Here is a 16,712-nt window from a genome sequence, read left to right as displayed (position 1 = left end):
TGTATCCTCTGTGATTCTGTTGATTTGCTGCTTGTGCATATGTTAGATTGAACAAATGACCAAAGAAGGCCTTCCTCATAAGTATGGCTGAAATTAGAGGTAAATATTATAATTACAAAATTTGTTTCCATATTCAATTTGTATATGGAACAAAGGAGACACTCTGGAATCCCCATTCTGGGGAGTGTATACAATTTTTATTAGTTGATTGGAGATTAATATATTGTTTTGCTTTCCTAAGATGAAATACTGCTTAACTCAGAAGCATAATATCGTATTGCCTTTCCTGGAGATACCTTCCTAGTGGTTTATTACTCCAAATGCATCACCAAATGGGAAATAATCTATGTATTGCACTGGTTTGGAATTTTCAGGGAGTTCCCTGTAGTTTAGGTGATCTGAAAGGAAATTCCTTACCTTTTCTTGCACTGCCCCTGACTGCAAATAAGAGCATTTCTGAACTGACCTGTGTGATCTGCAAAGGGCCAGATCACTTTCCCCGTCCTTTATATACCCGATCTATACCCTATTCTATACCCATCCACAACATGTTCTGTCCCTGTTGTTTTTTGGAGAACAGATGGGAAAAAAATAGATTGAAGAGGACAGCCATATCAGCATTTAATTTGTACGTGTTTGTAAGTGGATGATCGGTCTATTCTGTGAAGTTTAAGGCCTGCTTATTGTATCCAGTGTTACCCTTTCCTGAAATTCTCCTAATTAACATCTCTGGCTTCCAGTACATGCCATAAGTATGGTAAAGCAGCAGAGCTTCAGAATTTAATCCTCTCATTTCATGCAAGGTCATTTACTCTGTAGTTCTGCACCTGAGTCATGCCTTGAGTAGGGTTAAGTAGGAAGCAGTTTGGGGTTTAGCTTCACAGGATCACATAATATTTTGAGTTGGAAGGGACCCACAAGGATGATCGAGTCCAACTCTTAAATGAGTGGCCCGTACAGGGATTGAATGCAACCTTGGCATTATTACCACGATGCTGTAACCAATTAAGCTCATCTCAGAAGCGTTTCGCAGAATCATGGGATTGTTTTGATTGGAATAAACCTTAAAGATCATCTTGTTCCAACCCTGCTACCATGGGCAGGGACACTTTTCATTAGGCCACGTTGCTCAAAGCCCCATTCAACTTGGTCTTGCACACTTCCAGGGATGGGGCATCCATAACTTCTCTCGGTAGCCTGTTTCAATTTCTTGCCCACGTGGCTGTGAAAGGCCGTTTGTGCTTCTGCTTCTGTCTTGAGACTTGAAATCTTCCATGGGTTATAGAGCTGGTATGTGAAAAGGTGCATTAAAGGTATTCTTACTCCTCTCTTTATGGTGTGTATTGCAAATAAGTTTTAATTCAGTGGAAAATCACATTGTCCAGATCTAAAAACATTTGAACTCAGCTTCAGCTGACCTTTTACCTAAGCATTTTACTCTGCTGACTTTTTAAAAATTCTTTCAAAATCTATAGGTTGACCTATTTCTTCTCCCTTTTATTTGTATTTTCTTTTTGTTTGTTTGTGTGTTTCTTTGTTTTCTTCTGATGTGCTTCTTTTCTTGGGCAGAATATCCTTCTAAATTTCCCGTAGTCTCTGTGAATGCTATTCTTCTAATTTGTTTAGTTGTTAAGATTTCACCATACTAGCATTTTTAAAAAACATATAAATAGTCTTACATAATATTATGGCAGTTTACTTAAATTGTTATATGGTATTTAGTCTACAGGGAATTTCGATGGTCCATAGGTCAGTGCATGGTTTAGTGTTACCTACAGCTCTTATCTACCTAGATACAGCTGCCATTTCATTAGTGAAAAGCTGCCTTAAATTTATGTGAGTGTGAATTAGCAAGGGGTGTTTATATGGTGTTTTGAGCCCCATTAATGGGGGAAAAAATAGATTAGGAGGGCTTCTGGAGGTCGTGTAGTCCAACCTTCTCAAAGCAGGTCTGTGCTCCTATTAATGTTGTTATTGACACAGAAGATGGTACAAATTAAGAAGCAGGAGCAATAACCAATTAGTATGTTGCAGGATGTGCAAAATCTGGACCTAACCAGTGTGACTGAAGATAAGAATGCACCGTGAAGCAGGATCAGTTGATGGCTTAGCAAAGCATGGCAAAGACAACTGCATCAGATGAAAAAAATCAAATTAATTAAATGTTCACATTCAGTTGGTATTATAACTAATTCCCAATGAAGCATTAAGATGATTTAACAGTTCTTGCTCTCCAGGGATATGATCTTTAATCAGATGTGGGGATGGTAAAAGGTAGACAGGGCAATTTATTCCAATAAGTGTAGAACATCTCCTAGTTTGAAATTTAATTGGGTGATGTATGAAAAATCTAAATTCTCTAGAGAGCATTTTGGTCTTGAAATTTTAGATGACTAAGAATTCTATGGAACTTTTGTCAATAATGGATATTTTTATTTTATTTTAATTTGAGTACTCTAATGGGATGTGAAAGAACAATGAAGGAGGCTATGAATTTTAAAGGATATTTTTAGGTTTAATAATTAACTGGGCTTTTCTGAACTCCTAGTAACACTTCAATCAGTTAAAGATGTGCTTTTCTTCTAATATGACCCTATATTTCTAGTGTTGATTAATGATATTATCTTATCCAGTCAAACCCCTATTATAGTCAATGCTGAAGTAGGCATTTCTGTGCAACACCTGGTAATTTAAGGGCAGGTAGGAAAATCCCTCTTAGTGAATACCTTGATTTATCCCAGGCCACAATGTAGAACCCAGGAGGGCTATGGAGATGTTGCCTGAACCTTCAGGAATGGAAGGGATGGAATTAGGGACCACTGAGGCTAATCAGATATACACACACATGTCCATGGGACCAGTTGAGATGGATTCAAGGGTGCTGATGTCACTGTGAGGCAGCTCTCAATCATCCTTGAAACACTGTGGGGATTGGAGAGGTCTCTGATTACTTGGAGGTGGGAAAGTGTCACATTTATCTTTAGGAAGATAAATACGTCTTATATTTCTTATGTGCTTAAATATTTAAAATACACATTTCATTTTATCTGACATTGCAGTTCAACAGAAAATAGGACAGGACAGAAATGAATTTTTGCATACTGATGTTACTACAGCAGACTTTATGCAGATTTGCAATGAAGGTCAGATATAATCTGTAATAATGAGAAAAGAACATAGCTTTTAATTCCTTTGTGATTATTAAATAAGAAATCAAGGTTTGAAGAAATACAAATCCTAACTTACTAAAGTATCATGTCAGTTTTAGGAAAAACAAGCTGATTGCACAGATCCCTTTAAGGTAAATTACATCAATTGCTAATATGCTGTGGTGGTTTCAGATTTTCAGCACCTCACCCTGCTGTCTGACCTAACCTCCTTAGCCTTACCTTGTTGGGACACTTACAAAATAAAATTTCTGCCTCTTCAAATCCGAGTAGGTGATCTCCCCAAGCTCACTGGTCAATAGTTGCTTAAACAGGCTGGCTCAGGCAATTTAGCATTTTATTTTTCAAGCAGGCATCAAGGAGATGGAGGAATGGTCTTGGCTTGCAAAGTGGAGCAATTTCCCTTTGGCAGGTCTGGTAGGAATTTGAATAGTTACCTTCAGGTAAAAAGGATAAATCTGTTCAGGTGTGTAATCCTGCTTCTCTAGAAAAACTGCTTAATAGAGTTGAATTTTTAGTATGATATATTGCCATGTTCTCTCCCATTTGGACCACTAGTCTACCACGGTCCTCCTTCTTTAATATTTGTCGTGTGCTGCCTACCTTTTCTAGCTGGGTAATTGTTCATCATGTCCTTGAAAACAGGCTATCTGTTTCAGTTTCCTGCTTGCAAAATTGTATAGAAGTTTTATTCAGTGATTTGCTACCTATAGCTATAAAATGCAAGGACAGGTCTTGTGGGTATGATTCAAAATATAAATAGTATCAGTGCTCTCAGTATTTTTTTTTCACATCATTGCTGATAAAATTCTGGTATAATCATTAGAAATTTGAAAGAATTGCTGTTACAATTTTGCTACTTCCTTTATTACTATCTTTTAATCTTTCAAACAGAAGAGGATTTCCAGAACCTTGGATTTCTTTTTTGAAAATCCCTCCACATGAAGAAATTAGGAAAACCCAATCGTTTTCATCTGTTTCTCTAATGTGTAATTCACTGAAATGTTACAAGAAGTTCACTGAAATGCTACGAGGTTTTTATAGGATCATGGAATATTTTGAATTGGAAGGAACCTTTAAAGTTCATCCAGTCCAACCCTGTGCAATGAGCAGGGACAGATCAAGTTGCTCAGAGCCCAGACCAACCCGACCTTGAATGTTTCCAGGGATGGGTTGTCTACCATTTCTCTGAGCAACCTGTTCCAGTGTTTCACCACCCTTATAGCTAAATACTTCTTCCTTATATCTAGGCTGAATCTACCCTCTTTTAGTTTTAAACCATTACCCCTTGTCTTATCTCAAGAGTCCCTGCTAAAAAGCCTGTCCCCAGATTTCCAGATCCTTACGTTTGATAAATTATTTACATCAAGGGTTCATTTATTCATGAAACCAGTCATGATGCAATTTTGTGAATAGGTTGGGATACAAATAAAAGGAAAACATTATTATGTTTGAGATTTATAATAATTTTATGTGTATCTAAAAGTTCTGATCAGAAGGTGCGAACCATAAGGCCAGATAAATGAATGCATAACCTCTCCAAATGGTTTTGAACCATCCATAAAATATATAGTTTTGTGTATAGTAGACAAGCGTGTAAGTAGCTGTATAGAAATTATTACCCAAAGATAGCTGCATTCTGAAAAATAGCTTAAGAAACAAATAAATACTTTTAAATTATTTAAATTATTAAATACTTGATACATACTGAAATTACTCAGTTTGGTAGAACACTGAAAATAAAATGACTGCTGTAAAAGTTTTTTTTAATTTTTTAAAATATAACTATTCAATCCAGAGTTCCATTCATTTTCTTACTGACATACATTAACCAATTGATGCATTAGAAGCATATGAAAACACTTAAAGCACTGAAAGCATCTTGCATCTACATTAAATATAATGGCCCTTGAGCATAACATACTGACGGATGCAAATATAAAATTGTTTCCCTATTAAATTCCCTACTACTTTCCTCTCTGAATCTAACCAGACCCTACATATATTTATATATATATTCTTATGTTTATGCATGTTTATTCTTATGCATGTGAACATGCATATGTTCATATTCTTATGTTTAACACCTCCCTGTTGTATAAAGTAAGAATAAAGTAAGAATATTTCAGTTCTGAGCCAACTGTTTTCTTATTTTATTTGTAACTCTTTTACTTGAGTTTTGTCCCTAAGACTAAACAGAAGGATGCCACTTTACCTAAAATCTTCAAGTAGCTGAGTGGAGACCACAGCCCCCCACTGGCACACCAATGAAAATTAAATAAACTGTTTGCAGTTCTGTCACAACCACAGAAACACACTCAGCAGTTTTCCCACAGCTGGAAAGTCACATCTATTGAAAAGGAAATAAAAAATGTTATCAGAAGGCAATGCACTCATTACATGCACTCATTACATTACCTAAAATGATATGCAAGTGCTGTGGCTATTAGAAATGTGTTCTAGCTGCCCCTTCAAGATTAACTCCCCTCTATCTCATCCTTAGAAGAAGTGTTCCCATCATTTGCTTGCTTCAGGCATGTTGCTGAGCTGTGTGCTTCAAGCAACATCTCATTTTATTCTCTCTGTTAGGTCCAGTGTAACATTTTAATAAGGCCACAAGCAGTGTTGGAGGTGCTGGGTATGTAGTTCTACAGCATTACTTTCCTCAGGGAGGAAAAAAAACCCAACAAAACAGCAAAATTGAGTAAAACAGAAAAAAAGAAAAAAAGAGGAAGGCGAAATTCTATGCTTATTTTCTTAATTTCAACAGATATTAGGAAATAAAAACCAGGCAAAAACCTAAAGATGAAAAGGAGATTTTTTTTTTTTATTATTCGTTTCAAGGTAAGACAGAAAGGAATCACAGAGCAAGAATTTTGATGTCTATAAAACCATAACAATTATAATTTCATCTCCACATTTGTTCTCTAAAATGGCAATGGTAGGCACAGCCCCTGGATACTAAGGCAATGGAAAATACTACCAACCAATTAGTTTCTATTTTACATTAGTATGAAAGCAGGCAGGTATCATCGTTTCTGGATGGATGTCTGTTCAGGAACTGAAAGATTATTCTTTTGTCATGATGCTAACTCTGTTCTGATGCTTTGATCAACTTCTACACTGTTCCTGAAAAGAGTCTGTCTTCAGAAAACAACTGAAGATTGCTTCAGTTTGCTTGTGGGGTTTTTTCCGTATTTCACTGATAATTTTTTTAAATTAACATCAGCTTTCTGATCTTCAGTTTTCAACAGCTGCAAGAAGAAAAAAATAATTTTATATTTGCAGACAAGTCTTCTGATTTCCACAGTAACCAGTATTTTTCAACTGAATGAAAATTTACAAGTGAAGACACAAAATCCGCTTATCTTCTTATAGCTGTGATGATGGAAAGTAGCTGAATACAATAAAAAGGTATCGGGATATGTTCTGCTGCAATGAAATGGGCAGCTAAACTATGTCATAGTTTCTTGAAATGACCTTGTTTGATTTTGTTTTAATGGATATTTACTTTTCTAGACACATCTTTCAGTGATACTTCTTGGCATAAAGCTCCCAGTTATCTCATGTATATACATTAATTTACGTTCACAAAGCCCTTGAGAAAGAAGTTGCATTATTTCTGTTATGTATTTGGCATACAAAAAAAACACAGAAGGCAGCCTGTAGTTTATTGCAGATCATGCCAAAAGTGATTTAGAAAAGATCACAAAGAATGGCTACAGAAAAACTCACTTTATCCGAATTTCAGCTGCTATATCAATTTCCTTTTATTCTGGTGATGAACGGTAGATATATGAAAAAAATACTTTATTTGTTAAAAAAAAAAGTCTTGAAATGGCACGTGAACTGAAAAGAGAAATGGATTTTATCTGTCTCTCAAGGGAGAGAGAAATTGGTCTGGAAATTCATTGCAGAGAAATGAGTGAGTTATTTTGCTGACTGTCAGTGGTAGGTAAAAATGTAATGCAATAAGGGAAGGCCGGGTTTGAATAGATAGAAAATTAATCTTCAGCCACTATCTCCCATGGGATTTTCCTGTGCCAGTATTGATTGCATTTCAGCTCCTGACTTGGGAGAGAAATTGGTTGGAGTTGGATTTTAATTGTATTCACATGCTGGATCACTTTCCTTCAAAATATTTGTTTTGCTACTTTCCTGAAAACAAAGTTTAACTGGGTATTTAAACTGTACCAACTGACATCACAATCTGTCAGGCTTTTCATAAAAATGCCAGACTAAAATAATTAATAATATTTAGGGCTTTCTTTTTAACCATTCCTTTTTTTTTCCTAATTTAAATGTAAGCTACTTGAAATTCATAAGTTTGACAATCAAAACTATATAGATTTACTTTCTATAGAAGGATGCACTATAAATTTGATGTGTAAGGCCTGGCACATCATTGGTCTTGCTGGTCAGGAGGTACTGGCCCAAGTGAGTTCAACAATAATTTACGTAATGATACTTATCTGTTGTGTGCAGAACTAGTCAAGAGCTTTAGATTTAATAGAACAAAATGTTCCTGTGTAAGGGAAACTATGTAATTTTAAAAGGATCTTGTCATTTGATGTCTTTGGGTTTGGGGACAGATTGATGCCTTGTTTCAAAATGAGAGCTGTACATCACAAAATACTCCCAGGAAAAGTCAACAAGAAGAATGTGACAGCTTCTACATTAGTTTATGTAGATATAGATCCACTACCCTGCGTTAATAGGTTGAGAATAGTTTTTAGATTAATGGTTTTTTTTGGTATCATGGAATATTGGTATGAAGAATAACAGACTGGGTCTTTATCACAGTCTTTTTTAGGGGCACCTGGGCATGTGCGCTGTTAGAAATATGAGAAGCAGATTTTGTGTTTGAAATTTTAAGGCATTCAAGTCTATTAACTAAACCCTTTAATTTTCAGCAAAGTTTAAACAAATTTTAGCAGGAGACTTGAGTCTTCTTTCATAGCATATGAGTGAATGGAGAGACTTAAAGGTTGTATTTCTTAATTGGAATGAAATTAAAATATCAAAAAGAAGAAACATGATCATTTTATGTTCAGATGCTTCAAGAATTTCAAGCAAAAATCTAGATGTATTGTAATATGAAAACTTCTGTGCAAGACCTGCTAGGGTAGACCATATGACACATGGTGTAATTCTTGGGACTGTCTTATACAGGACCAGGAGTTGAACTCTGATGATCCTATCTAGTCCCTTCCAACTCAGGATATTCTGTAATTATTTTTACCCCCTTTCTCTTTACCATACCCCTTCCCTCCCAAATATGTCTTGTGGAAAATTAGTTGAAAGAAATCTTTTGACATTCACTCATTCTGGTGTTTTATTGTAATAATGTGCCCTGATGATTCTCAATTCTTTTCTGAATTTATCTGTGAAAGCACTGAGTTTGCAGTGGTGTAATTTCAGAAATAATAGTTAGGATTTTTTTTTTAAAATCAAATTACTCTCAGGCAGGAGGGAAGTTTTGTCACATGAATGATTGATTGTTGAGATAGCATTTGCAGAATTAGACAAACTCATTACTTTGAGCAGCATGAAGCTGAAAGATAATTTGTGAAGAAGACTCCAGAATTTGCTTACTGTTTAGCATTCCAGTTCTGAGGAAAGAAAAAGTCCTGTGTGATAGTATAGAAGAAAACAACAACAACAGCAACAACAAAAGCCAAACCAAACCAACCCTCTTCCCACAAAAAAAAACCCCAAAACCAAAAACATCCACCACCATTACCCCAAACAAATGCGTGCCCCCCAAAAAACCCTAAACAAATGAGCAACAAAAACAACAACAAAAAAACCCTCTGTGTAAAATTGAGCTAAATTACGTTGTCTGAAGCTATCATAATGCATATATTTCAAATCATATAATGCAAAAATTGTACCGATCCTTGCTCCAGTTTGCACAGTTCAGAGTAAGGTATAATGGTTGTGGGGGATTGACCTGGACTGGCTGCCAGTTCCCCACCAAGTCCTCTATCACATTCTTCTCTATCACACCCCCACCCCAGCAGCACAGAGGGGAGAAAATAAGACCACTAAAGGCTCGTGGATCAAGATAAAGACAGTTTAATAAAGAAAAGCAAAGGCCACACATTGAAGCAATAGAAAACAAAAAGATCTGTTCCTTACTTCCCATCAGCAGGTGATGTCCAGACACTTCCTGGGAAGTAGGGCCTTAATGATGAATGCCTACCTTCCCTCCTCCTTTCTCTTAGCTTATATTGCTGAGCACAATATCCTTAGCTGTGGAATATCATTTTAGTCAGCTTGGGTCAACTGTCCTGGCTATGACCCCTCCCAATCTCTTGCCCACCCCCAGAGAGGGATTAGGTACTAAGTAACAAGTTGAACTTAGTGTAAAATATAGCAGCTGTGTGAAAGTAGTCAGAATTAGTACCCACCTTCTTTTCTACCAAAACTTTAATAAACTTGTGTTGTGAGATCCATCTCACCTAATTCTAGACAGCTGTATTCCAGACTTCTGCATCTGGGTGATTTGCCCAATGGCTACATTTAGAATCAGTCAAAAGTAGGAGACACTTCTAAAGCATGATTTATGTCATGGGAAAATAGGCATCTAATTAAGATGAGATGAATTGTACTCTAAACATGACCGTTTCTCTTCCTTGCCTAAGAAGGCAGCTTGGAATGATGAGCACAACACTGCTATGTTGTTGAACACAGTGGATGTCTCTAGTTAGATGAGTTCTGCCCTTTGTGTTTCAAAAGGAAACCACTTCATTGAAACCAGTCTGAGACTGCTGCTTACTTTAGGCAACATTTGAATCTATATTTAGTATAACATTTGTCTGTAACCCTGTGATGAAGCAGATGAGAAAACAGGCAGTTGATCAGATGACTTTGTGGGTAAGTTAAAATTTAGCTGTCTATACTTTGATAGGGGATAATAATAAGCAGAATAGCTTCAGCACACACATGCCTGACTGACCAGCAGGTGCTTCGTTGTCAGCACTATTTATCAAGCATAACACATTTTCAGAAACTGATGACTCTATAGTATTAAAAATATCCTTATAATTGCCTACAGTTGCTGGCCTGAGTAACCATTCAGTATCACGGTTGATTTGTTATTGCTTTAAGTGGCAGTCAACTCATGTCGTGGGGCCTCCTATTCCAGCTGCAGCTGAGACAGGTGAAGATATTGCCACCTCTTCTTGGGCCTTCTCTACCTCCTTTGTTCCACACTCCATGTAATTTTTGTAAAAGAGTTAGAAAAATCTCTGCTTTTCAAAATTCTTAAGAACTAGTCCAAATTGACTGAGTCAATTGGAAGGAATCAAGGAATGTGTGTCAGGGTGCAGACAGGTAAGAGAGGATGGGAACCTAAGGCAGAGAGGTGATGGTGAGCACCTGAGCATTTGGGAACATTTCTACCCAGGCAGATATAGCCATTACATGAGATTTCATTGTGAAAATAGACCAGTGAACAAATCCTGATTCAGTCAGAAATTCTAAGAAGGCTTAATTTCCTTTCTTTGTCTGAATTTACACCACAGTTTCTCAAAAATCCATTTATGAAATGTATATGAGTGGTATCATTTTTAGGTTTGTGATTTACTGTATAATCTGCAGAAGGAAAAAAATAAGATACAGTGTTTACATTTAAGATTCAGTACAAATTATTAAACATAATAAAAGGTGATGTACTTGCTTTGCATTATAGTTGTAAAAATTACGTGCGCTTATGAAAAATTTAGACATGTAAGGTGTTAGGCTCTTACTTTTCTTTTGCAGGTCTTCATTTCACTGACTTTCATTGCATAAGTCAAAATTAAAAGAAAACTATACAAAAGTATTCCTGGACCTGGAGCAACTAATTGTGTTTATACACAAATACAAAATGTTAGCAATGAAAGAAAGGCTATGAATCATTTAGGTAAAAAGAGGCAAATGTGAATGGAATTGTTTTTAGCATACTTGTAATATTTTGCCCTTTACATGTCTTTCCTTAAAAAGCCTGAAAAGAATGACACTGAATCTGGCAGCCAGAGAATCAGACCGGTATTTGAAGATGATCCTGTTTTCCGACGGCAAACGTCTTACCAACATGCAGCAGTCCACATACCAACAGATATTTATGAAGGCTGTAAGTAGCATGTGAACAAAGTGATCTTATATTTTAATACTAAGCTCATTAGTTGGGTCCCATTCTTAAAACAAATAACCTCCAAACTAAATTTTTGGCGCCATTTTTAGTACAGGATTGTGGTTACTGTCACTTTTACTTCTTTCACTAATACTTCAGAGATGTGCTCTATTAGACATACAATTCATTTTATGAATTAGTAGGAGCCACAGTTAAAGAGATCCATTGGGATTGGATCTGAGTTTCACAAATGGAACTGGAGATGAGATGAAATGAAACTCTTAAATATTCTAACTTTCTGATCCGTTCTTTCTCTATACTGTTCTCATTTAAAATAAACAATTCTTGACAGCTCTTATTTACATGCTGTTTGGCCTCAGGCAGAGGTGAGTTCTGAAAATATTTTTGAGTATCCCAAAAAATCAGATACAGTTCAGGTAAATAACATGCTGTGTGAGATAGTAGTACCAATACTGCATGCAGTGCATTTCTAGAATTGCAGTAACAGACTTTAGTTGAGAATTTGCATAAAGTCTTTCTAAACTATGCAAAAAAATGCATATTCTGCTGAGTATTCATTAGTTGTATTTCAAAATTAAGTATTTATCTTTCAAGATGCAAATAAGTTCCTGTGTTCATCATCAAGCAAAAATCTTCATATAATAACACATTTCAGCATTCAAAGTGGCTGCATGTTTTTAAAAAGGGGGAAGGAAATTTAATAGGATCTATACATTTTTAAGTTTTGATTTTTTTTTCAATTTAGGGTCCTAATTTCTAGTATGCGGTCTTTTTCCTCTTTCAAAGTCTCATCAAGAGGAAAGAGACCCTAGTGTGACCCTGAGCTTTTTAAAATTCATGGCCACAGTTGCGTGCAGCTTCCATAAATGACACAGGGATGAAAATGGAAATGTCAGTATGATGGGGGAAAGAACCATCCTAACTCGTATTCTTACATGGTGTGCTTAACTGACAGACCTAGAGGATTATTCTGGGATTCTGACTTTAATAAGTGCTAAAGTGCACCTAAAATGCAGGATTACAGAGAACTGGCAGGACATTTCCTTTGCTTTTGTTTGAAGAGAATTGATACTTCATTGTTATGAGATGTTATAAAACCTCATCTTGCATTATTAGGATATCTATAAACACCATGTGAACTTTGATATAAGATTGTCATCATGATAGTATGTAAAATGTTTTGTTGTTACATTGAATTTAAGATTTTAGGTGCTACTCCTAAAGACACTTCTATCCCTTAAAAATGCATGCTAGGTAATGTTACTGTACAGCCCATCAACCTAAAAATGAAGACAGATTATGACTTCCATAGGAAAGGTACAACTTTAGTATCTAATAAAATGAAAATAACAGATTAAAATGTACATTTCTGGAGAGAGGCAACTGCATATGCAACATGTATGGTTCATGATTCTTTGGGTCTGGCTTTTGTATTTATTACCAGAGATGTGGAAGCCTAGAAAATTACCAGGAAGACTGTAATTCTATTTTAGAAAAATCAGTTACAGATGGAATTTTCAGAGATAACAGCATGAGAATACCTCAAAATCACAGATTTCCTCTCAACAAACACAAAATGATCACCAGGTTTTATTTTATAGTTGAAAAGTCCATGTGTCATCAGAACACAGCGAGCAGTTAGAACCTAGTCATTCAGCAATGTAGAATTAAGTTTTTATCTTTTTACAATGTAATCTACAAGCAATTTTTATAACCCTGGAAAGACTGATAACATTTCTAGAACACTGTTTTCATTTTTCTTCCTGTTCACAGGAGCTAACCTGTCATTTGATAGAGGTTTCAGTGTCCACTATACTAGGGAACAATTGTACACTTTGAAAATAGTATCTGCAATTCCTTGTCTACATCACAGTGTGTTAGGGAGCATTTATGATACAGGTATGACAACAACTCCTTCTGAGAAACAGTGGATGAGACACAGTTTACAACTTTTATTGCTTGGAAGCCTTTTTTTTTTTTTTTTTTTTACTGAATTACACCTTGGGAAGCAGATTTCATTTTTTGTCCTTTATTGTATATGTTTTGTAGGATGCCAAGAGAAGCAAGGAATTGCTCTTTGGATCTCACAGAATAGTTTTCAATGACTGAATATTTGACTTGCCTATTCTTCCTTGAGATTGGTTTTCACTTCTCTTGCCTCTTACAGTAGCAGGTTGTTGTCTCTAGGGGAGAGGGACAATTACTGTTAGAGCCACATGCAGTCTGAATTTTCATTTGGACCTGTCAATCACACTTTGTCACATTAATTAATTTTTTTTCTGTATGAAGCCGGGAATTTGAGATTCACTGACTCTTAATCATAGAATCTTAGAATTACTAAGGTTGGAAAAGACCTTCAAGATCATCAATATGTTACCTATTAAATCTTTCTTTCCTATTTAAGTTTCATTTTTATTGCATTTATTATTTATGAGTATGTATGATTTTTAAAAATATGAATCAACAAATTCCCAACCACTTTGATTTTTGAAAATGGGAAAAGAGTTTGGCTAGTAATTCTCTAATGGTGCACCACCCATTTAAACTTGAAAACTAATATGTGCTATAGAATAATATTCTTTGGCTTCTTACATGTATAGTGATTTGCTTATTTTGAAATACAGTGATGAGCTTCTTATGAAGTAGTACCTTTTATTTCACCATAGAAATATATGATATATCATTACAAAATATCCATTTGCTGCATCCTGGTTATTACTTTGTGGCTTATTTGATTGCAGAAAGAAATATTATGAAAGTTGGTTGTTTGTTTTTTTTCCTTCCCTGGGTCTGGTGCCAAAACCTATGCAGAGACAGAGGAAAGTCTAGGGAGTTAATTTATTTGCCTGTTTCTGAGGATTGCAGTCCCACCAGAGGGGAGGTCAATCCAAATAAAATAGACCCAAATCAGGCTTTTAATTCAGGATTTTTCGAGAGTCCCATTTAGGTTCTGAAATAAAATCAATCTGCAGCTGAAAACAGAACAGACCCTCAGGTTGTCTTTCCACCACATGCACTGGGAATTAGTCATGCATCTCCTATTAGCAACAGCAGAAGTCTTATTTTTAAATCCTCGTTAAAACTGTACCATGCTTATCCCTAGGCAGAATATAGGAACTTCAGACCAGGAGTAAGAGGAAATCCCTGGCACAAGGCAAGTGAGTTTAATCTTCCCAGTGGATACCACCACATACCCTTGCTGTCTGAGATTCATAAAGCTCCATCTTGCTCTAGGTGTATGTCTGTACTGGTGTGGGTTTTAGGAAAGGTGTTAGGCAGAGCGCACAAACAAGTTTTGCTTTTTTCTGTGTAGTTATTCCTGCTTTAGTTCCTTAAAATCAGAAATATTGCTTCCATATGTCACTACTTGATTAGCATTCAAGAGTTGATTAAAGTGTCAGGTTGAAAGTAATGTGTCGTGAACATGACAACATCACTTTGAATATGTTTGGACAGCTACCAGCAAGAAAATAAGGGCTTTCCCTGCTCAGAACACATTAAACCAGTCATAAATAGAGTTACAATTAATTGATGGTTCATGCACCTTAATAATCATCAAATATACATACTGTTTTTTCATACTCTCATGGCAGTCAAAATTTTTCTACTGCTTAAAATCTTTTGTTTATTATATATTATTTGATAGCAAGCTTGGCAGTGAACACAAATTTTGCCTTTTCAGTAATGCATCACATATATAAAAATTGGTTATTGATAAAGTATTTTGACATAGTAGTACTTAGCACTGGCAGGTAATCAAAACTTTTAGGAAAGACTTGAAAAATTCAGGTTTGATGTTATAGTGATTTTTATCTTGACTGGAATATCTCTTTGACTGGGATTTTTAAAATGTTGGACAGTTTTTTCTTATCTTGGGTATCTCAGGTTATCAGCTTGAAAAGAAGAAATATTCTTTGGGAATAGTGGTCTTGTGAAAGGTGATCCTGCCCATGGCAGGGGTGGTTGGAACTAGATGATCTTTAAGGTCCCTTCCAACCCAGGCCATCCTATGATTCTATGCTTCTATGAAAAAAAAACCCTTAGAAATGCTGGGAAATGAAACCATGAGAGTGAGAATATTCCTCCTCAAAAAAAACCCCAATTCGAATAAACTAGGAAAAAGTGCATTATCATTTACTTATGGAAGGTCTTATGTGTGGATAATAAATAAGATTTATTCAAGAATCAAGATATTGATAAAGTGTTGTGTGAATATTTTGGTGTGCTGCATCAGCATTCCTTAAATTACTAAAGAAGCAATAAAACTTTTCTGGGTTTTTTTTTTTGGTTGTTGTTGTTTGGTGGGGTTTTGTTTGTTTGTTTGTTTTTGGTTTTAGTTAAAATAACACATTTATTACTTAAATTAACTGGTTCAATGTATTTTAAGATTAAAGATATTTTTTGTTATAGCTGAGAAACTGAAGCTATTCATAACTTTTTTTCTCCTGGTTTCTTATAAGGGATGAATGAATAGCTCAGGTTTAATACAGCTTCAAATCTCTGATTTTGTGTGTTCACACCTTTAAATTTGGAAATAGACATTATTTATGTCTCATGCAGATGGCATGTGAGATTACTTTAATATTTTTTCATGTTCTGCATCATTTTAATCAGTGAGTTATTTGCAAAAACATGAAGTGAGTGAAGTGGACCTTTAAATGAATTTTCAGTGTCAGCCTGTTTTAAATACCAAACACTATGGCTTGGGGTAACTATAAAGCAAATGTTAGTTGAAGCCAAGTCCCTAAGTACTGCCTGGTTGGTTCAATATTTAACCTGGAAGCAAAATACTGATGCAGAAGCTTAAGTAAAGAACTCTAGGGTCAGTATTGCTTTTTATGTTCTGACAATTATAGTGTTGTTTGGTTTTTTTCCCCCAAGTAGCTTGCTAAAATTTCCTGAACTAAATTCTTATTTAAATAAGGAGAAAGAAGAAATAGCTTTTCTAAATTGATGAACAAGTTTGTTTTCTTTGTCCAGAAGACCAAACAACTTGAATAGTATCCTTCATCATAAGGAGGTACTTATATTTTGGTACTCAGATTACATTAGTTTAGTTGGATGGGTGGTTTAGCGTAGTCACCTGATGACAGGCTGACCATGACTTCTGTTTAAAGTTATCAAAATCTAGATAATAAGGTAGGATAAGGAAAGACTGCTCAGTAGACAAGGTTAATTTTTTCCTCCTTGAAAGACTAAATTGGTTAGGTACAGGCTATTTTGAAGATACTGCTGTAGTAAGGAATTATCAATGCAGATTTAAAGCAATCTGCCTAATAATGATGCATCACAAAAATGCTATAATACAATATTCTCAAGATGAATATTTGAGAATACATTTTGGCCTGGAAAGTTTATCCAAGACTAACTGACTGTTAAATGTGACATAACGTTCTTAATGGGAA

General features: G+C 35.5%; 1 protein-coding gene across 3 annotated transcripts in view; it reads left to right on the top strand.

The window, feature by feature from the left end:
- The window catches only part of CACNA2D1 (calcium voltage-gated channel auxiliary subunit alpha2delta 1), a 383,935-nt gene that overhangs the window by 208,109 nt on the left and 159,114 nt on the right, over positions 1–16,712 (top strand). For all 3 annotated transcript variants that reach the window (XR_003533601.1, XM_027679464.1, XM_027679465.1), the window contains exon 6: positions 11,157–11,286. Coding sequence is in view for 2 of the 3 variants with exons in the window: in XM_027679464.1 (XP_027535265.1) it covers positions 11,157–11,286 (130 nt within the window). In the remaining variant the exon portion in view is untranslated. The remainder of the gene's footprint in view (positions 1–11,156; positions 11,287–16,712) is intronic.

This window comes from Neopelma chrysocephalum, unplaced genomic scaffold (assembly GCF_003984885.1).
Source record: "Neopelma chrysocephalum unplaced genomic scaffold, ASM398488v2 Primary Assembly neopelma1_45, whole genome shotgun sequence".
NCBI classification, from domain to species: Eukaryota; Metazoa; Chordata; class Aves; order Passeriformes; family Pipridae; genus Neopelma; species Neopelma chrysocephalum.
The sequence above is the reverse complement of the archived record's forward strand: the minus strand, read 5'-3'. Positions and strand labels throughout refer to the sequence as shown.